The following is a 26,735-nucleotide window of genomic DNA, read 5'->3' as shown; positions in this document are numbered from 1 at the left end:
ACAGGGACTTATTTTCCCTTGACCCCCGAAATAAGCACTTGGCCTTATTTTCGGGGGGGGTCTTATTATTTTTGAGGTGCAGGAGATGGCAAGCGTGGTTACCTCATGGCTGCAACTGTTTTGCAATATATTTGGGGAGGTCTTATTTTCGGGGAAACAGGGTAACAGACTCCCCAAATCTTCCAGGCAAGCCTTCTTTGGATATATGGTTATGGGGGCAACTCAGATTCAGTTAGGTCTGCGAGTCTTGACGAGAGACGTGGGCTGGATTGCTACGCCAGAATTTGTCTATTTTGAATTTTTTAAATTATTTATTTATTACGTTTTTATGCCGTTCATCTCCCCTATCTGGGCAGAAATAATGTTTCTGTTTGGAGAATAGTGAGTTCACACTTCCTGAACAACTCTTTCAATGGTATGACCACCAATGGGGTGGAATAGATGGTGATTCAGATAATACTGGTAATACTGTCCTAAATATGTCTAATTTTATTTACTTATTGGTTCAATGTATAAGCCACATCCATTGCTCAAGGGACCCTAGGTGACACACCCATTAAAAGAGTAGCAAGGATGTGTAGTGGGAGACACAGGCAGTTTTGAAAATAGACTAAAATGTTGATTGAAGTGCAAGATGTGATATAGGGAAAGCCCTCAAGTAGAACTTCACAATAGAAAGCTTGCACACAACAGTGGAGCGGGTCTTCGGAAAGTGACTTCAATCTCAGAATTTCTTATTCAATGTTAGAAGGTCAAGGAAGTGGAGGAAGATTATCTGTAAGAAATTCGGGGACCTGGATTTTTCATGTCACTGTATATATCCCTTTGCGGCCCTTGAAGTTCCTGTGAGGTCAAAAAAGAGGATGTATGTACATTATCATTCTCCTTTTCCCAAAGAATCTTAAGCTCTGATAAATTAGCAACTAGTCCAACATTTTCTTTTGAGCCTAACCAGATGTCTTCATGAAATCTGCAAATCAGGCATAACATTAACCAGCCATCCTCCGGTTATATTTTCCCCAAATCTGTACTCTCCAGAGTAAAGATTATTTGATAATGTATAATCATTCAATTTAGCCAAGAGATGACAACAATTATGAATTAGCTGCATTTAGTGTTCCCCTAGGGATGCGTTGGCTCAGTGGCTAAGATGCTAAGCTTGTCGATCAGAAGGTCAGCAGTTGGGCGGTTCGAATCCCTAGCGCCACATAACAGAGTAAGTCCCTGTTACTTGTCCCAGCTTCTGCCAACCTAGCAGTTTGAAAGCACGTAAAAAATGCAAGTAGAAAAATAGGAACCACCTTTGGTGGGAAGGTAACAGCGTTCCATGCGCCTTTGGCATTTAGTCATGCCGGCCACATGACCACAGAGACGTCTTCGGACAGTGCTGGCTTTTCAGCTTTGAAATGGAGGTGAGCATTGCCCCCTAGAGTTGGGAACGACTAGCACATATGTGCGAGGGAAACTTTTACCTTTACCTTAGTTTTCCCCTTCTTAGTAACATTTACAGGTATTGGAACTAAACTCTCGGACTTTTGGACAAATCTGTGATAAAATTCTTAGTTATTGGGAATGCCTGGTGGACACCAGCTTGATAACGCAGAATCAATAACACACATTTAACAAACGATCACGATTGGATTCACGTTAAGTCAAAACCCAAGAAATCACATAGTGGTCTACATTCCCTCTGACTCCTTGGTTCCTACAACACCCTAAATTCTAAACCTGGCTTAACAAAAGACAGCCGTTGTGTTCAAAACAACCTGCCCAAATTGTGGAGGGTGCACCATCACGACAAGCTGACTCACAAACAAACCCAGCCTTACTACCGCGTGCAACCTGCCTTCTTGTAGTAGGGCCAGTGTTGTGTGCAGGCAATATTAAATGTCAACAACTCCTTGGTTTCCCCCCCCCCCTTCCAGGCTAGTAGAGAAGCTGCAGCTGTCACTCCACAGCCCACAGTAGAGATCTTAGGAAGAAAAGTAAATATTGTGTTTGTACGTTATACTTACCTCATAGGTAGGTTCATGCTGTGCCTTCTCTGTTAAGAAGAAAGAGAAGAGTATGAGTGTATGAAACATATTTTTGAGAATTCAAAAAGAGAACCAAGAGGTGGGAGCGGAGGTTGTATTATCTCACTTGCTGAAAGGATGTGACACAGAAGTTGTGAATGCCCCAACACTGGAAGTCTTTAAGAAGATGTTGGATAGCCATTTGTCTGGAATGGTATAGGGTTTCCTGCCTAGGCAGGGGGTTGGACTAGAAGACCTCCAAGGTCCCTTCCAACTCTACTATTGTATTATTGTATTATAGAAACTGTGATTGACGGTTTATTGAAAGGCTGCGGCTGCAAGCTACGATTGCACAACTTGAATCTTCCAACAAATCCACCTGACCTTCTTTGGGCTTTAAAAATAAAAAAAAGACTGACTTCTTTAGACTGACTTCCTTAGAAAGGTGCCTCTCTGAAGAACAAGAAATAATAAGTAAGATACTGACATGCGCAAGAAATGGACAGACTGACTGAGGGTGAGACGGAATATCGCGAAATCTTGGACAAGTGGCACCGATGGTTAGAAACGAGGGAAAAAGGCTGGGACAGAAAAACACAGACAGGTTAAGAGTGGGAAAATATGGTATTAAGAATGTGTGATAGGTAGGAATTGTATATGTATTTGTATGGTTAGTAATTATATAAAAGAAAGGATCAATGGACAAGTAATCTGTCTGACAGCACATACCTACGTGATGGATATAAAATGTAATTGTTGCAAGATCGAATCACTATATGGAAATGTTCATGCCAGAAATGTCCCACTATGTCCAATTTTTTTCCATGTTTATCTAATAAAAAACTTTAAAAGAAAATCAGTGGAACAGAAGTTGCCTCCAGACGTTGTGAAGGCCCCAACACTGGAAGTCTTTAAGAAGATGTTGGATAGCCATTTGTCTGAAAGGGCATAGGGTTTCCTGCCTAGGCAGGGGGTTGGACTAGAAAACCTCCAAGGTTCCTTCCAACTCTGCTATTGTATTGTATTGTAAAACCAAGGTGGCTTTCTGAAGAATTTTAGCTTGTTCCTCTGCTTCCTTCCTCCATTTTAATGCCTCTTTTTGTAATACTTCAGATGACAGATAGGTATTAGAGAAATAGATAGATGCAGATAGGATATAAATATAGATTATAGATATAGATCTGTAGTCATAGATAGGTTGAGGGAAGCTCTTCCTTTTCATCTGCTAAAAATCAGAAAAAGAAAGCATTTAATTTAGTTTGAGATGAGAATCCAGCCATTTTCTTGCAGGCCTGACAAACTGGCGGCCCACGGGCAGGAGGCGTCCTGCACAGGCCACGCCCACCCCAGCTCTGCAAAGGCAGAAAATGTCACGGGACGCGATCGAGTTTGACATCCTTGCTTTGCAGCAATCAGAGGCATTGGTCCCCCCCCCCCATATTATAGCAAAGCCAACTTGATTAAATGGGGGAAAAATAAGTGAAAAAATATCCACAAATTGTATAGATAAAGAAAGCAGAGGCCAGTGATGAACCTTTTCAGTACCAAGTGCCAAAAAGGGAGGGAGCACTTCGTGAGCATGCACTTGTTGGGGTCGCGACCAGGAAGAGGAGCTGCCCAGGGGGTTTCCGGAGGTCTTCTGGTTACTGCCACGCATACGCAGGCAACAATCAGCTGGCCGTGCGTGCTCACACAGGATAATGAAGGCCAGCTCTTCCGGTGTCTGGCACTGTCGCATGCACAAAAGCCAGCTAATCGTCACATGTGCATGGGCACCAGAAACCTGGAAGAGGAATGGGCAATGCCATGCATGACATGGCTCCATGTGCCCCTTCAGGCACGCTGCCAAAGGCTCGCCATCATGGGCATAAGCCCTTCTTTTCTTTTCTTTTCTTTGCAAAAGCACCAGGGATGTGTTACAATCTAGAATGGCGTTTTTCGAAGCTGGCTGGGGAATTCTAGGAGTTGAAGTCCAGTCACCTTAAAGTTGCCAAGTTTGAAAAGCTCCGCTTCTATGACCTTGTCTTCTGGAGGCTGTGCAGATTGTACTTGGCACGGACGGTATGCTAAAGCAGTGAGGGTCAAGACCATCACACGCCATCTACTCTGCCAACTGCGCTTTCAGCACACCGCCATTTGCTGGAACACACAGCCTCTTTCACTTAAATCCATGCACCATCAAGCACTGACATTCCTTTCAAGGGGAAAGTGTGGACTGGGGAGGGGGGAATCTCTCCTCTTTCTTACCCTTGCTGGTTGCTTGCTGTTTATAGATACAGCTGACCACGTAGTAGACTCCCAGAGCAATGAGCAAAGTCAGGAACAAATCTCCCAGTACGACTCCCGCAATGGTGCCGGGATCGATCCGAAAGCAATGGCCACAATCTGAGGATTTTTTAAAAGAAAGGATGGAACGGTGAGAAGCATAGAGATCTGCTTTCTGGGGCTTCACATATCCTTTCTGCCCTAATTTCTTGGCAATGAGAAGCTGGTCCTACCTTGAGGCCCTAAGCGCTTCCTAAGCTTGGTTGTTTGTTTGCAAAACAGATGCTTTATTATCTGGTCAGGTAACATCATCAGTGCATGTTACCTGGTTAAGTAGATAACACTCTAGAAAGAGTGCAGAGAAGAGCAACAAAGATGATTAGGGGACTGGAGGCTAAAATATATGAAAAACGGTTGCAGGAACTGGGTATGTTTAGCTTAAGAGAAAGAAGGACTAGGGGAGACATGATAGCAGTGTTCCAATATCTCAGGGGCTGCCACAAAGAAGAGGGAGTCAAGCTATTCTCCAAGGCACTTGAGGACAGAACAAGAAGCAACGGGTAGAAACTAATCAAAGAGAGAAGCAACTTAGAACTGAGGAGAAACTTCCTGACAGTTAGAACCATTAATCAATGGAGGAACTTGCCTCCAGAAGTTGTGAATGTTCCAACGCTGGACTTTTTAAAGAAGATGCTGGTTAACCATTTGTCTGAAGCAGTGTAGGGTTTCCTGCCTAAGCAGGGAGTTGGACTAGAAGAACGCCAAGGTCTCTTCCAACTCTGTTATTCTATTACTCTATTCTGTTATTCTAGTGAGACATCTGCAACCAAACAACCAAGCTCGGAGCGCAACAAGAATTCCATAGCTCAGCTACGGATATTCTCTTCTATTGGGCTGATCCTACCATTAAACCAAAGTAACCTTCTCTGCAGAATCACCCCAATTTAGGACAGATGCAAAGTTAGGGAGTCTCCTTGCATCTTTAATGTCAGAAGAGTTAGCAGCAATATGCACATTTTCTGTTTTCTACCAGACCTGGTTACTCACTCCATTTCCTGCCTGCCTTTGTAGCCTACAATAGTTGGAGCAGGTTCGGGGAAAGGGTCAGACAATTGGAGCAGATAAGAAACAGTTTTCCGTTTGAATTTATGATAATCAAAGATCAGCAGAAGAAAACAGGAAAAGCGAGTCGCGGCTGCTCTTGCCCGTTGCTAAATTGGAGTTTTAAAAAGTTCAGCTTGTAATTTTTATTTATCACTCTAGAGATTGAATGCAAGGACGAGCATTCTTTCACTTTTATAGAATTATATAGCATCGGTAAAGTAAAGTACCGCCTGCATATTAAAAAGCACCTTTGTGCACAATTCTCCGCGTCTTGCTATCTTTTTATCAGGTGGTGGTGACCATTTCTGCAAGCTATTCTCCCCCCCTCCCTACACCTAATGCAGTTTTATCTATGTGAGTTTCATCATTAGGGGCACTTCTCCATTAACAGTACAGCAGCAGGGCAGAAATTCAAAACGAGTGAAAATTCATGGCGCACATAAATTTCCAATAGGCCTATCGGTTTAAGAGGAAGGAATGGAGAAATTGCAAATGGCATTTTCTTCTTTTAATAAGGACGACCAGACTGAATCTATAAATAAATACTATAGAATGCAGAACTTGGAGGCTAGATGGAAAACACCAGATGCTACACCAGAGCTGACAGCAAGCAGGTGGGCTTGTTCCACAATCTGGAGAAGTCAATAGAGCAGCAAAGGCGAACCTATGATATACATGTCAAAGGTGTCACACCACAGTGTTTTTTTTTTGGGGGGGGGAACACACCAGTATTCATCAACACTAGATGACAACTTTTCTTGAAAGCATCCCCCCCCCACCTTTCTCATACAATTTTCAGAGGCCGCATGAAAATGAGGTGAGTTCTCGTGCAGCTTCTGAGGCCTCCAGAAGTGGAGCTTATAAAACCCTTGTGAGGGTAGGTTGTGCTTTTGTGCAGTGTTCGGAGGCTGCAGAGGCTGCAGAAGAGCACTCTTTGAAGCTGCTTCAAGAAGATTAGAGTGACACCATTCTCCAAAAGCTGACAGACCTTGAAGAATGGCACAAAGTGGTCTTTGTCAGTGACAGTGGTGGCACTAGCGTTGAAGCAGAGGTCTGAGGTGTTGAGAATTGTTTTACTTTTGTTCTCTCTCTGTCTCTGTCCCTTTCTTTGTCCCTTTTTGTGTCTCTCTCTATCCCCCCTCTCTCTGTCCCTCTGTCTCTCTCTGTCCCTCTCTCTGTCTCTGTCTCTCTGTTCCTCTCTATCCCTATTTCTCTATCCCTCTGTTTCTCAGTCTGTCCCTCTCTCTGTCTCTCTGTTCCTCTCTTTGTCCCTCTCTGTGTCTCTCTTTATCCCTCTCTCTCTATCCTTCTGTCTCTCTCTCCCTCTCTCTGTCTCTGTCTCTCTGTTCCTCTCTATCCTTATTTCTCTATCCCTCTGTTTCTCTGTCTGTCCCTCTCTCTGTCTCTCTGTTCCTCTCTATCCCTATTTCTCTATCCCTCTGTTTCTCTGTCTGTCCCTCTCTCTTTCTCTCTGTTCCTCTCTTTGTCCCTCTCTGTGTCTCTCTTTATCCCTCTCTCTCTATCCTTCTGTCTCTCTCTCCCTCTCTCTGTCTCTGTCTCTCTGTTCCTCTCTATCCCTATTTCTCTATCCCTCTGTTTCTCTGTCTGTCCCTCTCTCTGTCTCTCTGTTCCTCTCTATCCCTATTTCTCTATCCCTCTGTTTCTCTGTCTGTCCCTCTCTCTGTCTCTCTGTTCCTCTCTTTGTCCCTCTCTGTGTCTCTCTTTATCTCTCTCTCTCTGTCCTTCTGTCTTTCTCTGTCCCTCTCTCTGTCTCTGTCTCTCTGTTCCTCTCTATCCCTATTTCTCTATCCCTCTGTTTCTCTCTCTGTCCCTCTCTCTGTCTCTGTCTCTCTGTCTCTCTCTAGCCCCCTCTCTCTGTCCCTCTGTCTCTCTCTCTGTCCCTCTCTCTCTCTCTCTCTCTCTGTCCCTCTCTGTCTCTGTCTCTCTCTTTGTCTCTTTCTGTCTCTCTGTCTTCCTCCCTCCCTCCCTCCCTCCCTCCCTCTCTGTGCATACGTGTGCGTATGAGATGACAGCAGAGTCAAGTTGGGCATTTTCCAAATTTTTGACATGCTAACCCTACAGGTTTCGCCATTCCTGCTATAGAGAAATCTACCTGAGAAGGGAACATGCACTTAAGAAATATATACCTACGTAGCATATTAATTACCAATGTTAGCAGTTCTCCCGCAGAGAAGCAGTGTGGAGAAACAATTGGTGCGGCACTAAAAATTTAAACAGCAACGGTTCGCCTATTTGTATACCAGAGGACAAGCTGCCTTGTCTAAATCATCTTTGTCCAACGTAATGCCTTACGGATATGACTGGATTTTAATTCCAGATCTAGTGTGGCAAAATGCTAGACAAGGATTGGCACCCAGTCACTCTCTCTCTCTCCCCCAACCCCCAACCCCCAACCCACTTCACACAATTTGCTCTTTGGGGTCAAACAGGGGAGCAGCCAGTGCCATCTCCAGCTGGTGAAACAACAATATGATATATATCAGATTGATTCATTACATGCCATCAAGTCATATTTGACTTCTAGTGACCACATAGATTTTTCTCCGTGGGAATATATATATATATTCAATCTTTTTGTTTTTATATATATGATAAACAAACTCCCACAATCTTCCAGGCAGCATAAATACGCCAACAAAGAGTTGGAGGGGACTTGCAGTTCAAAACCTGTGCATGACAACCAGACTCGCAAAGGCTGTTCCCAAGACACATTTATTTTTCTGGCACTTCCCTGTTCTCTGTCTCTCTCTCTCTCTGTGTGTGTCATTTATAGGCGAGGCAACTATTTACAAACAGGGAAGTGAAATGGCTCTTACCGTTTGCGACTTGGGCAGCTCCTGTGAAAGAGATAAAAAACCAAAGAGGCTGGGTCTGTTATCTAGTTTGTGACACCATTTTCAACAAAGCCACCATTTAAACAATCTAGTTTGCAACACCGTTTAAACAAGATGAAATGGACAAATTAACAAAAGAAATCCAGGGAAAAGAAGGAACAGAATATTACCAGATATGGGATCAATGGTATAGGTGGATGGAGGAAAGAAACAAGGATAAATGAAAGAAGTCAATAAAACCCAAAGATAGTAGTTAAGGAGAATTTATATATATATATATATATATATATATATATATATATATATATATATATATATATATATATATATATATATATATATATATATATATATATATATATATATATATGTTGTATTTGTACTGATAAATAAATAAAGGGAGACTAGTATAGATCTATTTCGAGCTAATTTGTAACACAAATACATATTTATATATATATATATATGTGTGTGTGTGTGTGTGTGTGTGTGTGTATGTATGTATGTATCTATCTATCTATCTATCTATCTATCTATCTATCTATCTATCTATCTATCTATCTATCTATCTATCTATCTATTTGTGTTACAACCCCTGGTTGTGCTTTTATATATTTTCTGTGTTTTTATATGCCCCATTGTACGCCGCCCCGAGTCCTATTTGGAAAGGGAGCGGCTAATAAATTCAAACTTATTATTATTATTATTATATATATATATATATATATATATATATATATATATATATATATATATATATATATATATATATATATATATATATATATATATATATATATATATACACACACACACACACACACACACACACACACACACTCAAGAGAGTTTAAATGTACTAGAGGTAATCGCCCAATATAGCAGATAGACGAGTAAAATAAAAGGGTTAAAAATGGTGAAATGCAAATGAAATATACTAGAAGGGGAAATAACATAAGGAGAATTGTATCGATTGGTAATTGCCATTAGAAAGAACAGGAAGTTCCTGTTCGTACTGTATTGTGTAAATGTAGTGTACATCTAAGTTGTGTGTGTGTGTGTGTGTGTATTTTGCATGTTTGTAAATAAATAAGAATATTTAAAAAATATTAAAAATAAATAAACAAACAAGAAGAAATTCCTTCCTTCCAGGGATGACTTTGATAGAATGAGTAGCTCTAACGCCGAGTTAGACCAACGTAAGATTTCAGTGGTGAAGGTGGGAGAAAGGAAAGGGAGAGTGGACGGTTAAGCATACTCAAGTTACACATGAGACACATTACAAGCCAATAATCAATGAACAGATGTAATGTGCTAAACCCCACACAGGGTTGGAGGCCGTCTGAGATTGCCTGACACTTTTCGATTTGTGTGCGTTTAGCCATGGCTCCCACTTCACCCCAACGGAATCCCACATCAACCCAGCCACTTCCATGCTGGGTGAACTGCAGCTCATGAAAGCATCTGCCATTTAGTAGTCAGAAAAGATTCTGCCACCTATTTTATTTTATTTCATTTTGCCACCATAGATTATCCAGAAAGGGACTCTAATAGAGAGTTTGCATCTACGGGTGAATTTTAGGTTTGTAAAGCCATCAGAGAGGCAAAAACAATCACTTCCCTTTTAGTTCCCTTGGATTGCTGTACTCTGCCGAAATCAACAAAGATTCCACATTTTGTAAAAAGAAGCCTTTAATTTTTTTCCAACTTTTTTCAAGAAATGGAAAAAGAAAGCTCCGCCTGGCAGATGTCGGGAGGTGATTGTGTTGTGTTGAATGGAGCTGGTTGCTCTTGTTAGTATCAACCTTCCGTGTTACTAAATCAATAAATTTTCTGAGATTGCGCAAGGGGTTGAGTTATATATTGAGCCTAGTGGGTTGACAGCGCACTAGGCCGCAAAAAACATAAGTGAGATTTAAATTATGCCACCTTTATGCCAGTGGTATAAATAGAGGCACTATTGCTTAATCTGGTATTTTGTGAGTGTGAACCCAGCTATCGGTGATATTTTCAAGCCCAAAGATGCTGGGTAGAGGGCGAGGGAGGGGGGAGGAATCCATCTCCCAATTTATGTCTCTTTCCCCTCCCCCCCAGTTCACTCGTGATTTAGAAGAGAAGGAGTAGGAGAAAAACACTGTCTTTTAATCGTTTTAAAATAAAAGATGGGGAGGAGGATTTACACTTGCGGCGGAGATTGTAGCTGTACCGTTGTACACATTAAGCCATAATGCATGTCCTCTGAGGAATGTATCACAAGGCTCTTATATCATGCAGAGGGCACAACTTATGTGCCGGTCCTGCCTTCCTTCCCCTCTCGATCAGATTCTTTGCAACTGATAGGAAGGCTTGTACATTTTGGATGTGATGGAACAGGAATTACAAAGCCCGTTACTGAGAGCTGAACAGAGACTCAAGGAATCGTTTTGTACTCCTATTCTCATAATGCATTTCCCTGGTCGTGACACCCCAACATTTTCCAGATATATTTTCCCCTCTCAAACTGTTTGGTAAAGTGTCTTGTAAGGCCACAGGCTTTAGAGAAACTATCAGCCCTTCAGAGATATAGTAAACGGTGGTTTTAAAAAGATGATCTGGGAGGCTGTAGCTAGAAAAGGGCCAGGAGGAGGAGGAGGAGGAGGAGGAGGAGGAGGAGGAGGAGGAGGAGGAGGAGGAGGAGGAGGAGGAGGAATTATTTGGCTTTGGGAGGCCACCCCCACCCCCAGAAGACTAGAGAGAAGGATCTATGTGCTTTAACACATTTTTCCTCTTAAAATGCAACCTGAGAAAATGTCTGGAAATTATATTCATTAAGGTATAGTCAATTAAAGGCGAATTCTTCCTAAGCCAGAAAGCCAGAGGAGATAAAAAATAATGGGACCATGAAATCCAAAGGAGGCCAAGATAGAGAAGGAAAGCAAGAAAGGGTTGTTCCAACTCACCCAACTGAGGCCAGGCCAAACCCAGGAGAATGGGGAGGATGGGGAATCCTAACTGTGCCATATTAGAGGTTCCCAAGTTGGGGGATTGCCGTTGACCCTGAAGACTTTCTTGTTGGGAGTGAGCGTCCAAGAGTGAGGGCGTTGGGACTGGAAGGGCAGTGGTGACATCCGTCTGAAGAGTGAGAGAACAGGAAAAGAAATAGCTATGGGCAGGAAACCTCAGAAAAAGGGAAGAACTTGTCATCGTGATGGGATCAAGTCAGCAAGAACCCTCCTGCTCATCCCCACCCCCAAACCCAACCCCGTTCTCCGGAAGTGACTCCAACTTAAAAAGAAGTGGCCAAGAGCTCAGCTTTGCTTCTGACCTGAAGCAGCTTCGGTCACGTTGCCTGTATGTTTATCCTTCCTTTTCCTTTTTTCCTTCTTCTTCTTCTTCTTCTTTGCCTTTTGGATTTGCTTAGTTCAGCCTCTTTCCCCCTCTCCTTTTAATTCTTCCAATTTTACTTTTGAATTATGGTATATGCCATCCAGAGTCTTTATGGAATTTCAGTGGCGTATAAATAATAAGAAATGTAAAAGTATCTGTCTGTCCATCTGTCACTGTCTGTCTCTGTCTGTCAGTCTGTCCATCTATCTGTCCATCCACCTTTCTATCCATTCATCCACCCACCCATCCACCCATCCATCCACCCACCCACCCACCCACCCACCTATCTACCATCCATCCATCCATCCATCCATCCATCCATCCATCCATCCATCCATCCATCTATCATCTATCTATCTATCTATCTATCTATCTATCTATCTATCTATCTATCTATCTATCTATCTATCTATCTATCATTGTCTGTCTGTCTGTCTGTCTGTCTCTGCCTATCTATCTATCTATCTATCTATCTGTCTGTCTGTCTGTCTGTCTGTCTGTCTGTCTGTCTGTCTGTCTGTCTGTCTGTCTGTCTGTCTGTCTGTCTGCCTGCCTGCCTGCCTGCCTGCCTGCCTGCCTGCCTGCCTGCCTGCCTGCCTATCTATCTATCTATCTATCTATCTATCTATCTATCTATCTATCTATCTATCTATCTATCTATCTATCATCTATCTATCTATCTATCTATCTATCTATCTATCTATCTATCTATCTATCTATCTATTTATCTATCATTGTCTGTCTGTATCTGTCTGTTTGTCTGTCTATCCATCCATCCGTCCATCCATCCATCTGTCCATCTATCTATCTATGGTAGGGTAGGGTAGGGTAGGGTAGAGTAGAGTAGAGTAGAGTAGAGTAGAATAGAATAGAATAGAATAGAATAGAATAGAATAGAATAGAATAGAATAGAATAGAATAGAATAGAATAGAATAGAATAGAATAGAATAGAATAGAATAGAATAACAGAGTTGGAAGGGATCTTGGAAGTCTTTAGTCCAACCCCCTGCTTAGGCAGGAAACACTACACCACTTCAGACAAATGGTTATCCAACATCTTAAACAGGAGATTGAAGTCCGGTTGATAACCACAGTTGCCAAAAGTAGAATCAAGAAGTAGTGATCTGAATTGAGAAGGAAGGAAGGAAGGAAGGAAGGAAGGAAGGAAGGAAGGAAGGAAGGAAGGAAGGAAGGAAGGAAGGAAGGAAGGGCTATGGGAGGTATTAAGAAGGCAAGTATTTTAACAGTGGGTTGGAAGGTAGGCAGCAGGAAAACACCTCAAGAAATAACTTATTAAAGCTTTTGCCCATTTTTATTGTTCCTAGACAAATTGAGAACATCAAGACAACAAGCAAATAAAAGAACCTTCTCAGGCAACAAGGTAAGAGCTACTGTTGCAAATGCATATTCCCTTTATATATGAAAATGTCTTCTCAGTCCTTCTAAAGGACTTGGATCTGGAAACTATGAATGGGGGGGGGGGGAGAATGATTCCCATTGATAAACTTATTTTGCAGCTTTCAATCAATCCCCAACCAAATGTATTTATTCATTATTTGAAACTTGGTGTCCTAGGCATCTAAACTTTGTAGTGCAGCTTGATGATAATGTTGGCGATAACATTGAGAGGATCTGAAAAAAAAGTTACATGTGCCTAAAATTAATATAACCTAAAACATGAAATCAGGGAAAGACGTTTACAAAAGCTCTGTGCCTTAGAACAAATTCATGGAAAAATTCACATGTGGGACAATATATGTCAATGTTAAGACAAAAGTTCTCTACATTTATTTATTAGAATGTTTAAATACAATGCAGAAGCTGGGACAAGTAAAGGGAGCTCACTCAGTTAAGCGGAACTAGGGATTTGAACCGCCAAACTGCCAACCTTTCTGATCGTTAACAGCGCTCCTTGCACCTTCGGCATTTAGTCATGCTGGCCACATGACCACGGAGACGTCTTCGGATAGCGCTGGCTCTTTGGCTTTGAAATGGAGATGAGCAATGCCCCCTAGAGTTGGGAACGACTAGCACATATGTGCGAGGGGAACCTTTACCTTTTACCTAAATACAATGCAAGTACAAAGAATCAAAGGAAAAATAAGAAAAAGTAAATATAGAATTACAATTTTTGCCCTTCCTTCCATTGAGGGGTTACCATCTTTCCCCTTCCTCCCTCTTTTCATTTATTAATTAATCAATTACATTTATATGTCGTTCATCCCACTCTGTAAAGTCACTCTGGGCTTTTACTTCTTCCTCTTCTTATTTTATAATTCTCCCCTTTTAACTCTTTTTAATCCGCAAATCGATAAATCATCAATTCTGTCTTTTCTTGTTTCAGCAAAAGAGGTGTGTGTGTGAAGTTTCTAATCTTTCAGAAAAAAAAAACTGTTTATCGTTCCCTCCCCCCTCCCACCCTGACTAAAATGCTTCACCATTTTTGCAAGTCCTGTAAAGCTTATAATCTAATCTTCCACTGGGGGGTATTTCATTATTCTTCCATCTTGCTGCAGTTACTATGTATAATATTAAGCTCCCTTATTGCTTTTAGAATAGATAGAAATCTTCATTGGCCAAATGTGACTGGACGCACAAGGAATTTGTCTTTGGTGCAGATGCTCTCAGTGTACATAAGGAGACTAAAAATACATTCCTCAAGAATAAAAAGGTACAACACTTAGTGATAGTCAAGGTTACTAATAAGCTATCAAATCATACTAGGAAACAAATAAAAACAATATAAATTGAAAGATACAAGGAACATGGCCATAGTCATGAGTGAAGAGAGATAGATACTAGGAAGGAAGATGATGATGATGATGATGATGATGATGATGATGATGATGACGATAATAATAATAATAATTGACTAGTAATCAATGCTAAATCCAGTGAAACAACTGGCCGCTGTGATACAATTGTATAATAATAATACATTCTTGGTAAATTATTGACAGTGTTGTGAGAATTAGTTGTTAAGCAGAGTGATGGCATTTGGGAAAAACTGTCCTTGTGTCTAGTTGTTCTGGTGTGCAGTGCCCTATAGTGTCATTTTGAGGGCAGGAGTTAAAACAATTTATGTCCAGGATGTGAAGGGTCTGAAGATATTTTCACGACCCTCTTTTTGACTCGTGCAGTGTACAGGTCCTCAATGGAAGGCAAGTTGGTAGCCATTCTTTTTTCTGCAGTTCTAATTATCCGTTGATGTCTATGTTAGTCTTGTTCGGTTGCAGAGCCAAATCAATATTCATAAAACCCAATAGAAACAAGTTAAAGCATTCTCGAAGTTGCAATGACATACTGACATGTTTGCAGTTTGCTCATTGCTAACCTTCATCCCTGGGAGGTGGATAACATTACAAGAAGCCTCTTATCTTCCAAAAGATGAAGCAAGGAGGCTTTATTTCATACATCCCAATCCCAGCATGCACGTCTGCTATTTCCAAGATAGCCACACTCTGGGTGTTTGAGCTGTCTTCTCAACTTGGGGAAGTCCCTGATTTTCTTACTTCCTTGCTCAATCTTCGAGGAGATTCATGAGCTAGACAAACTGGTCTCCGAGTGGGGAACCCGTTGCTTTCAAATGCCTCAGATCAGGGGTCACCGACCTTTCGGACCTCCAGGACCACTAAATTCATAACTTTAAATCCCGCGGACTACTAATATGATTTTTTTTTAAAAAAGATAAATAGTATTTAGTGCAATATAAAAAATGCAAATAATGTTTCTGTAGACCATACAATTTTCTCATGGATCACCAGTGGTCCACGGACCGCCAGTTGTTGACCGCTGCTCCAGATGGCATTTTTCCTCTTAAGCCCTGTGATAACCTGCAAAGGGACCATGGAAAAAATAATTCAAATGCACTCATAGACTTTTATCAAGCCAATATGAGGTGGTTCCTCATTTTTCCTGGATTATATTGATTGTTTCCTGATTGCTTACTTGTACCCTATAACTATCATTAAGTGTTGTGCCTTATGATTTGTGATGGATGTATATTTTCTTTTATGTACACTGAGAGCTTATGCACCAGACAAATTTCTTGTGTGTCCAATCACACTGGGCTAATAAAGAATTCAATTCAATTCAATTCAATTCTATTCTATTCTATTCTATTCTATATTATGGTGCTTTTGAGTCAGTCTTGACTCCTGAAGACAGCATGGATAGCCTGGAATTTTCTGGGCCAGGATTTTCAGAAGTGGCTTGCCATTGCCTTCTTCTTGGGGCTCAGAGAGAATGACTGGCCCTAGGTCATCCAGCTGACGTTGTGCTTAAAATGGGATTAGAATTCATGTCTTCTAGGTTTCTAGCCCGATGTCTGCTAGACCAAATGGTCTTTTTTAAAATTTTACAGCCCCTTTGTCTAAGTCAGTGGAACTGTTTTGAATGAGGTGGTGAAGTTAAGTCTAAAGGAACAGAACACAACAGACCAAATATGAGTTTAATGCAGTGTAATAATATCTCACCTTGGAAGAGGATTTTGCTTAGTGTGCCCTCTAGTGGTCAAGGTGAGCTTCACAGAAGCCTGGCTAAGGCATTTGAATAGGTGTTTCGCTCATTGGGTATTAGAGACAGAAACGACAGGAGGATTGTTTGCACCCACAACTTTGTCTGTAGTTGCAATGTTGCGTCTCCTCTGACTTCAATGGCATCCTTGGTACTCTCTAAACTTGATCGTCTGCTTGCAGTCATTTCATTACCAGATTCGGTAACGTCTTCAAGGCTGGAAGGAAGCGGGATTCCGTTTGCTTACTTTAAATGCTTGTTTGGCCAAGGAGCCTTTAAAAAGACATTTGAAATAACTTTCAAATAACAGCAGCCAATTTAAAAAAAAAGTTTACATCAGGAGCATGAATGTTTAAAAAACTGCCTTAGGGAAATTCATACAAAGTGATGCTGGGAAAATATGCGTAAAGCAACAGGCCCCGAGTCATTTACACAAATAGTTATGAACATGGAGAAGATTGCAGAAAAGCTTCATAGGTAGGATGCAGGCATAAGTGGCATGGTTATAATCCCCCCCCCCCCCCGGCCCTAGGGATTTGTTTCAGAACAGATTATGGATACTGCCTCATTGCGTAAACAAGAAATAGACCAGAATATTTGCAAATATTACTCTCCATGCAAGTTGCCTATCCTAATCATCACACTATTAAAAAAAAGATGTTGAGACTCTAGAAAAAGTGCAGAGAAGAACAACCAGAATGATTGGGGGGGGGGGCTGGAGGCTAAAATATACGATGAATGGTTGTAGGAATTGGGCATGGCTAGTCTAGTGAAGGGAAGGACCAAGGGAGACATGATAGCAGTCTATTTGAGGGGCTGACACAGAGAGGAAGGGGTCAAGCTATTTTCCAAAGCATCCGAAGGCCAGACTATGAATAATGGATGGAAACTGAACAAGGAGAGATTCAACCTGGAAATAAGGGGAACAGTGAGAACCATCAACCAATGGAACAGAAGTTGCCTTCGGACGTTGTGGGAGCTTCATCACTTGAGACTTTCAAGAAGCGATTAGACTGCCATCTGTCAGAAGTGATATAGGTTCTGGGCAAGGGTGGGTTGGACTAGATGACCTACAAGATCCCTCCCAACTCTGTTCATCTAATCTAAAAAAAACCATGTCTAGCACTGATGATGTTACCTAGTTTGAGTCATGAAACGTTTGCGAGGAAGCAACGAAGCTGAGAGAGGACCAAGGACCCCTCATTCCAACCGCGAGCTATAAATATTATCTTCCATTGGAACCCCAGTTCAGTTTCAGGCTTAGGCATACAGATCTGCTTGCGTGTTTCACTTGCATACCCAACATTTGGAAAACAATCCTTGCCAGAATTAATGCAAAAGCTAAATGGGTTTGATGACAAGTCAGCCTTAATGCGGATGGACGGGTTGGGGAGTTGGAGGCTACAATAATCTTTTCCAGGTGACTAGATTTTCCATGTTTCTATGTCCAGAGGAGTTGCCTTCTGGATCAGCCGTTTTGCTGCAACCGTTGAGACTGATCCTATCTGAAGGCGATGTCTTTCCCAGAAATTAAAACTACCGCTCCATTTAGAGGGAAATTCTGAATGACTAGTTAAATCAGCTTTGATTGTGCTAAGTCTCCAGATAATATAGGTCAATGGATGCTCTGGGATGCCTTGGCCCCATCAAATCAAAACACCTAGATTTTAGTTGGTTGCTTTGAAGATTCCTCAGGACCTCAGGCGGATCAAAACAACACGGTGCCTTGTATGCCTGCTCGAACTGTGTTGATGGTACTTTCTGTCCCATTAATTTTGGATAATAGGACATCAGGATTCCATTGTGGGAAAGCCTGAGAAATGACTAGTGCGTCTCTAGAATGCAAGAGGCGCACAAATGAATTGCACACGATCTAGATGGGTGTTGATTTTTTTTTTAAAAAGGCAGGACCTTTTGTGTGTGTGTGTGTGGGGAATCTCATGTATTAAAATCATTTTAATTGAACTCTGTGGACTTGAATGTTGTTCAGGACATGGCAGGCAACATTCCATCCCAACTCCACCAGGGACACATGAACTTGACCTTTTGCGGACGACTGACGTGAGCATTTTTAAAATAAAGATAGGGCAGCAGGTTGAACCTGCTGTTTCCTCCAAGCAGGGTGGGTGGGGTGGGGGATGCAAACAATTCCAGATGGAGGATAAGGAGAAGCTGGCCTTCACTGCTCAAACTATATAAATGGGTGGCATGAACACCACAATGGGATCCACAGAACTTGTCTGCAGGAGAGAGGACGGACGAGTGAAGGTATAATGGAAGAGGGCTCATTCTTGTTCCGTTGGGTGGGCTTGCCGTGTTTCTAGATGGGTGGAGTAGTGCTACTATTCTGGCAACAAGCTGGGAAGTCGTGTTTGACTATAATGGAGTAGACCGAGAGCAAACAACAACAAGCTTGACACGAGCCTAGGGTTCCCTTTGTCTCAAATTGTGTCGTTTGAAGAAGGAGTTGGTACCTTCCTAGCTTTACTTAGCTTAGTTCTGTTGTGTTATCTAGCTAGCTATGTCCAATGCTAAATTTGATTTCTTGGCATTTCCAATGAAACAGGTTACTTTGAATGCACCGGAGGTGGTATTCAGATGGTTCGGACCGGTTCAGGCAAACCGGTAGCGGAAATTTTGAGTAGCTTGGTGAACCGGTAAATACCACCTCTAGCTGCCCCTGCCATCCCTTTCCTATCATTCCCTGTCCTGTATTCCCTTAGTTTTCTTTAGCTCAGCTGACTCATGGGCCGAGTAGATTGCTGCTCCTCAGCTGAGCTAAAAAAAAAACAGCTCCATTCACCAGCGCTGACACCGAGGGCGGTCTTTGAGTGCTGTGTGAAGTGCGAGCATGCACACGAGCGTTCTCTCATAGAACCGGAAAGGAAAAGATTTGGCATCCCACCACTGGAATGCACCTCTGCCGGCTCGAACCAAATCAAGAATGAATTGCTGAAGAGTTACTAATGGTGCTAATGTAAACTAGAGCAAAATTGTTAACTCTTCTCTAAGGTCGCTGGTGGGGAGAGGAGAAAAGAGAGGGGCACTAGAGCTTCAAGCTAACTGTGACTCCTGCTCCTCTGGCTAACCCAAAGGGTACAACTTCCATGCGTTCATAAGGAGCATAATGCTTTGCAATGTCAGGCTAAAGGTTGCATTGCTGTATTAAATTGTGTGTGGTCAGGATTCAAGATTGGCCCAATTATGGGCTGGAGATGGATGCCTGAAGCCTCTGTAAAGACTCAAACACCAATTTGGTCTCTTTGGCATCCTATGAAAAGGACTACTGAAAGATGCCAAAGAGGTCCTTGTGGGTTTGTATAAAGTATATGAACTTTGCTGCTCTGCTAAAACTATGGTTTGGCACGACATCTTAAAGCACCTATTAGTCTGATTCACAATACGAAGCCAGAGTGTAATGAATGTGTAAATGGAGGTGAAGATTCAGATCCTTCTTCCCTTTGCAAGTTGCTTACTTAAAGGCTGTATTCTTACAAGGCATGGAAAATAAATACAGCTTCTTCTGTCCTCTCAATATGCTGCGTACATAATGTAAGATCCAGAGGTGGGTTGCTACTGGTTCGTACCGGTTTAGGTGAACTGGTAGTGGAAATTAGGACTGGGTCGCCGAACCTATAGAGGCAGCAGGCTGGCCATGCCCCTGAACCAGTTCCCCGGTTAAGGGGCATGGCCAGCCTGCTGCCTCTATAGGTTCGACGACCCAGTCCTAATTTGAAGGAATCCAGCTACCATTGCCAGCTTGTTTTTCACTAATCTTTTCATGTTCTGCGCATGTGCAGAACAATTTGCTGTCAACTGCGCATGTGCGAAGCGAACCGGCAGCAATGGTGGCAGCCACTCACCCCTGGTAAGATCCTCAGCTTAAGGTAAAGGTATCCTTTCAAGGCCTAGTTTAAAAGTAAAGAGCCACATAAATAAAAGCAGGGGCCTTACAATTATCCATCCCTTGGATTTTGAGTAGCAGGCACTGCAATGTCTTCTGATTTCTCTTTCCTGTTATGGCGAAGACTATGGCATTCCCATTTAACTGATTGTCATTTCAAAACGTGTATGTTTGTGCATGCATAAAATATAGAAATCTGTTCCTTTTTTTATTATGCATGCCTTCTTCTTTCCCATAAGTTTGTTTTATAACCATTGTGATCATCTAGTTAATTTTTAAGGAGTCACAGAACTTGTTTTGTTTCCCTGCTATGATACCAGGAGTTTCTTCTAAACTTAAGTTCTCAGGGATGCTTTGGAAAACAGCAACAATGGAACCGTGACGGAGACTCATATCTGCTTGAAGCTTGTTGGCGTTTCAGGTATCACATCCAAGAACTGTTGATCTGAAGGCTTTCTCTTTCTTCTTTTTCAACAGCTATGGGGAGGATAAAAGGCTTCCTCCTCTGCTTCTGGCTCTGCAGCTCAGTCTTCTGGGGTGAGTAAGACAAAAGTTTTAAAAAGACTGTATTTTTGGGATTATAAGACGCACCCGACTATAAGACGCGCCTAAATTTAGAAGAGGAAAACAACCCCCTCAAAAGGTTTTTGGCTTACGCACACCGCATTTTCAGCCCTTTTGGGGGGGGGGCTTTTTTTGGCCCTTTTCCAGCCTTTTTTCTACCCATTTTCAAGGCTTTTTAAAAACCATTTTCGAGGCTTTTTTCAACCCATTTTCAAGGCTTCTTTGGGGCCATTTTTGAGGCTTTTTTCAGGCCATTTCTTTCAAAAAAAGGGCCAAAGAAAACCTCAAAAGGGCCAAAAAGGCCTGAAAATGGACCAAAAAGAGGCCTGAAAGAGGCCAAAAAAGGCCCAAAAGTGGGGCATGCAGAGCCCAAAAAATGACCAGTGGGTGAGCGGGGCTTTGGCAATATTTGGTCTATAGGATGCTCAGATATTTTCACCCCTTTTGGGAGACAAAAAGGTACATCTTATAGTCCGAAAAATACAGTACCTTTGTTTTAAAGAAACTGTTCCTTGCTCCCTCTATTGAAATACACTTGAACTGTCATCATTGAGAAATAGATAACCATCATCATCATCACCACCTCTTCTTCTTCTTTTAATGACCCCATAATCCCTTGCGAGGTGGAATCTGGGCAGCTGAATGGAGCTAGCAGAGTGTATTAATGGCCAGATGCTCTTCCTGTCACCAATGCGGAGTTTTGTTCAGCAGATATATTCTCAGTGTGCCCGGAGAGAGAAATATCTGCCTTTACCTGGGGTTGAACTCACAGCCTCCTGATTGTGAAGTGAGAGCTCCATCTCTAGGCCACAGCACCACTCCTGAGAAAGAGATTGCCATGTTCCACTTGTTTCAGGATGAGGAACCAGTCAGAGAAAGTTGCCCAGGGGTACTTCTTGATTTTGAAACATCAAGAAAAGGCTCAGTTAGTGGAAATGGTTAGGAAGATGAAGGATGCCAAAGTTACTAACTGCGTGGAAGTAGAATCTGGTTACCTATGGGACTTCACATAGAGCCCAGGTTGCGCAGTGGTTAGAATGCAGTATTGCAGGCAAACTCTGCCCACAGCTTGGAGATCGATCCTGACAGGGTTCAAGGTTGACTCAGCCTTCGGTCCTTCCGAGGTTGGTAAAATGAGGACCCAGATTGTTGGGGGGCAATATGCAAATAATGCTTATATTATATTAATCACTCAGAAAGCTGTAAATCGCTATGGGGAAGTATGCCTCAGATACTAAATTTGGATTCTACACAAGCACAACAAATTGTTAATCATTTAAATAATTAACTGTCAATGATAGAGAAAAGTCCTCCCCCCTCCCTCCTCTTCCTCTTCCTCTCCTTCTCTCTCTCGTCTCTCTCGTCTCTCTTCTGCTCCTCTCCCTTCCCCTCCCCTCTGCTCTTTTCCTTTCTTTTCCTCCTTTTTCCTATTTTCCTCTCCTCTCCACTCCCTTTTCCTCTGCTCTTCTCTCTTCTCCTCTCTTCTCCTCTCTTTCCCTCTGCTCCTCTCCCCTTCCCTTCCCTCCTCCCCAAATCAAAGGAAATGGTTACGGGTGCTATACATCTTGGTTTGGGTAGATAGGTAGGACCAATGAGCTATTTTATGAAAGGCAAAGGGATGGCCCTCTTTGCCTTTCCTAAAATGGAAATATGCAAGAGTAAAAATTGTCCACTTTTTCTGAGGCACTGAGGCTACGTCTCCTACCTGTCCTAACCATCATGACCAGGAGGGAAAGAAAATCTGGAAGGACCTAGATCAGAGAAACCTGCTTGAAAAACGTAGATGTTGTGTGGCCACTCCGTACCTCCCTGAGATGCCTGCAGAAAAATATTGCGTTATGATGTTCTTCTGTGGTGTCTTCCAAGAGGCCCTTGGGAAGAATGCCTGAGAATCATGACTGAGGCTTCAAAAAGACTCTGCACAATAATTTAATGAAAGCCAAGATTGCTGATTTCTTCAGCTAAAAACTTCCTATCTTTATCCTAATTTGGGGGTTTTATTTCTATCCTTCTTCCAGCCTTTGAGTCCAGGAATGGTCATAATTGACCTGGGAACATATAATGACATTACATTGGTTCCTTTGAATCCTAGATGTGGGGGTTAATAATGGGAGCAGTTCCTCATTCTTCCTTTTGTCTATGGCAGGGGTGTCCAAACTTGGGAACTTTAAGACTTGTGGACTTCAACTCCCAGAATTCCCCAGCCAGCCATTCTGGGAGTTGAAGTCCACAAGTCTTAAAGTTCCCAAGTTTGGACACCCCTGGTCTATGGAGATCCTCATTCATCCAGATCATGGTTGTCCCAAAGTTGCTTTTTGAAGAGGCAACTGGGCTTCCTTTGTTTTTCATTGAAGACGTTTTGCTTCTCATCCAAGAAGCTTCTTCAGTTTCTGATTGAATGGTCAGCCATCCTTCAGTCAGAACTGAAGAAGCTTCTTGGATGAGAAGCGAAACATCTTCAAGGAAAAACAAAAGAAACTCCCTTGGGGAAAAAAAAAGCATCTTTGGCACAATTTTTCCTTTCAAACAGAAGCTAAAATGGGGTTGAAGCTGCTTCTACAACAGAAGTTGGACCTTGAGTACTAAAGTACTAAATATACAAGTATATATTCAAGAGCGATATATAAAGGGGAGGAGAAACATAGTTAGGATAAATCAGCAAAGGTAAGGGAATAAGAAATGGTACTAAACTATATTTGGGTTTGCGGAAATATGATCCCAAGAAAACATAAACTGAGATTTGAAAGAGTCACCTATAACAACAGAAAAAGAAAGGGAGAGAGGAGGAGAGAACGAGAGGAAGAGGAGGGAAGGAAGAAAGAGGTAAGGAGAGGACGGTGGAAGGGAGAGAAAGAGAAGGAGAGGGTAGGAAGTGGAAGAGGAAGAGTAGGAGTAGGGGAGAGGTAAAGGAAGAAGGAAGGGGAAGGAGAGGAGGAAGGAAGAAAGTAGAGAAGGGAGGGAGGGAGAAGAGAAAGGGAAAATAAGGTGGTGTTATAACAGGCGGAAGGGATGGTAAATAAAGCAACTCAAATTGTATATTATAACCTATTAAATGGAATAACTAATGTATAAGAATGACAAATATAAAGAAGAATAACAACTATGTGAATGTATACTTATAATTGTATCTGAGAGAATAAAACATAAAAAAAAAACACCCAGAAAAAACATAAGAAGTTGGACCTTGAGCAGATCCCATGTAACCATCTCTCCCCGCCCCATCTCTTCTTTTCGTCTCCCCCACACAGCGACCTGCCTGAGTCAAAGCATAGGAAGAGATTTCATCACCTCTTACCTGCAAAATTATTGGGGCCAGGCCGCCCGTTTAGAGCTTCAAATTACGGGCGTCTTTGACGACACGACCGTCACCGTTTCTGTGCCGTGCAGCGTTTGTGGGACCGAATTTACCAAGACCGTTACGGTGCACAAAGGAAAGCTGGAGTCCATTGTCCTCCCGCCCTCCATCGAAATCATAGGTAGCAAAGTGTTCCCCAACGTGGTTCGCATCTCTGCAAACAAAGACATCTCGGTGGTCTCCTTCAGCTCCAAGGCTCTGAGTAGTGAAATTTCCCAACTCTTTCCTAGGAGTGCTTCAGGGACGGAGTATTATGTGGTCACCCCAACGGGAGGTCCCAGTGGGTCTTTTCCAGAGGTTGCAGTCTTATCTTATGAAGGGCCTAACATGGTAGAAATACATTTGAAAGCCCAGGTGGTCTTAAATGGAAAGACGTACCCTGCAGGAAGTAAACTTACAGTAACACTCGCGGCTTTTCAAGGAATCCAGTTGCAAGGAACGGGGGATCTTTCTGGCACCAGAATTGTCTCCCAGACACCCGTGGCAGTCATAGCGGGTCATGTCTGCTCGTGGAAATACACCAAATGTAACTTTGTCGTTGAGCAGCTCCAACCGGTGAAGCAATGGAAGACGAACTACATCATCCCACCAATACCTTGGCAGACGAAGAGTGACATCGTGTTCATTTCGGCCTCCCAAACCACAGCCATACAATACCAAATGGGTGCGCAAAAACAGGCACTAAACCTAAACGCCGGGCAAGTCGTCCAAATCGCCCTGTTGCCCAAAACAGCATTATTCGTGCAAGGCGATGTGCCCATTCAAGTTTTTTTCTATAGCACAGGCGCTACTTACCAAACCTTTCCGTATGACACTTTTTTGATAGGGATTCCGGATATCAGCACATACAGTCAGACTTACAGTGTGGTGGGGCAAGCTAATTTTCAGAACTTTGCCATTTTGGTGGTGGAGACTGTGCAGGTCAATGGGCTCCTAGTGGGAGGCCAGCCCCTACCTAAGTTGGAATGGAATGCGATTCCCGGCACAGTTTTCTCTTGGGCCTTGTATCAGTTGCGGGTAGCACTTCTCCCCTACAGAGTGGAACATCCGAATTCGGCATTTGGCGTCCTTATTGTGGGCGTGACACAGCAGGACAGCTATGGGACTGTTGGCTCTAATTTGCAAGGTGAGTAGAATCTCCTCTGACTTATACCCAAGTTTGTGAGGTGGTGGTGGGATGGGAAGATATTTGGAATATTTAAGAGGCATGTTGGCACAGTGTTTAGAATGCAGTGTTGCAGGTGATTTCTGCTCACGCTGCCAGGATTTTGATGCTTTCGGTACTGACCAGCTCAAAGTTGACTCAGCCTTCCATCCTTCCGAGGTGGGTAAAATGAGGACCCAGATTGTTGGGGCCCATAGGCTGATTCTGTAAACTGCTTAGAGAGGACTGGAAAGCACTGTATATAAGTCTAACTGCTAGTGCTGTGAATAATGGCCTTAAGTCAGTTTTTCCAGTGCCATTGTATCTTTGAACAATCACTAAATTAACCACCTGTAGTGTCACCCTGAGAAATTGGCAGGGGGTTGGACTAGAAGACCTCCAAGGTACCTTCCGCTATTCTGTTCTGTGCTATGCTATGCTATGCTATGCCATCCCATGCCCTCCCATTCCATTCTATTCTATTCACACCCCACTCTTCTCTTCTCTTCTATCCCATCCCATCCCATCCCATCCCATTGCATCCCACCCACTCCACTCCACTCCACTCCACTCTACTCTACTCTATTCTGATGCCTTAAAATAGCATAATATGACTATTATAGCTAGGTGAACTTGCTGGAGGGCAGGTGTGGGCTGAAGGAAGGAGGAAGCTCATTGAGATGAAACTTTTGAAACCCGAAGCCAGGTCTGAGCAGTGCTGAAAACAGTGCTCAGTGAAAATGCATTTTGCATTGAATCTGATCCCTCTGTTCACATAGGACTAATGATTAAAATTGCATATCCGGTCCTTAGGTCCTCTCAGTTGCAGCAACATTCTGTGTCAAAAAGGCCTTGAATGCAAGATGATCAAGGGTGGACCATCCTGTGTGCCAACTTCGAACGGTACCTGCTGGATATGGGGCGACCCTCACTACAATACATTTGATAAGCATAAGTATGATTTCCAAGGGACCTGCACCTATACCATTGCCAAGACATGTGGCGATGTCTTCGGACTCCCGTCTTTCCACATCTACGCTAAGAATGAAAACCGAGGGAGTAAACGTGTCTCCTATACCGGGATGGTGACCGTTGAGGTTTATGGATACACAATCACCATAACCAGATCGGAAAATGGTTATGTGAAGGTGAGAGTTGATTCAGAATTGATCTCAACTGCATTAAGAATTGCTTCCCAACACCACTGAGATGAGTGTTACACCTTAACCATTTTAAGATGGCGGACTTCCAACTCCCAGAATACTCCAGCTTAAACAAGAAAACCAAATGCCCAAATACAGAGTAGGTGATTCAACAACAGTAACTGTGAGAGGGATCCCACAGTGGACAACCACTTAAGTATGAGCCAGCACTGTGCTTCAGCTGCCAAAAAAAAGCCCCAATGCAGTCCTAGGTTGCATCAACAGAGGGATAGCATCAAGGTCATGTGAAGTGTTAATAATGCTTTACACTATTTTGGTAATGCCACACTTGGAATACAGTGTTCAGTTTTGGTCACCACGATAGAAAAAAGTTGTTGAGACTCTAGAAAGGGTGCAGAGAAGAGTTACGAAGATGATTAGGCATCTGGAGACTAAAACATATGGTTTTAGTCAAAGCAGATGGTCAAGGGAACTGGGAACATCA

The 26,735-nt window shown here is 42.6% G+C and overlaps 1 protein-coding gene and 1 long non-coding RNA gene across 2 annotated transcripts; one reads left to right on the top strand and one right to left on the bottom strand.

Moving 5' to 3' along the window:
• Positions 1-306: 306 nt before the first annotated feature.
• TYROBP (transmembrane immune signaling adaptor TYROBP) lies at positions 307-11,346 on the bottom strand (the record flags this gene model as incomplete). Its single annotated transcript, XM_081962107.1, is given in 6 exon segments — positions 307-843; positions 2,016-2,044; positions 4,263-4,400; positions 8,222-8,242; positions 11,179-11,256; positions 11,259-11,346. Coding segments are annotated over 6 exon segments (426 nt in total). The 3' UTR covers positions 307-771.
• A 1,585-nt stretch (positions 11,347-12,931) lies between these two features.
• On the top strand, positions 12,932-23,884 carry LOC309397018. Its single transcript, XR_014176193.1, has 3 exons — positions 12,932-12,987; positions 20,503-20,562; positions 23,838-23,884. It is a non-coding gene; the product is annotated as an uncharacterized lncRNA (long non-coding RNA).
• The last annotated feature ends 2,851 nt before the right edge of the window (positions 23,885-26,735 follow it).

Source organism: Natrix helvetica (genome assembly GCF_964273705.1).
Source record: "Natrix helvetica genome assembly, chromosome: 9".
Classification (NCBI taxonomy): Eukaryota; Metazoa; Chordata; class Lepidosauria; order Squamata; family Natricidae; genus Natrix; species Natrix helvetica.
This window is presented reverse-complemented; position numbering and strand designations above follow the sequence as displayed.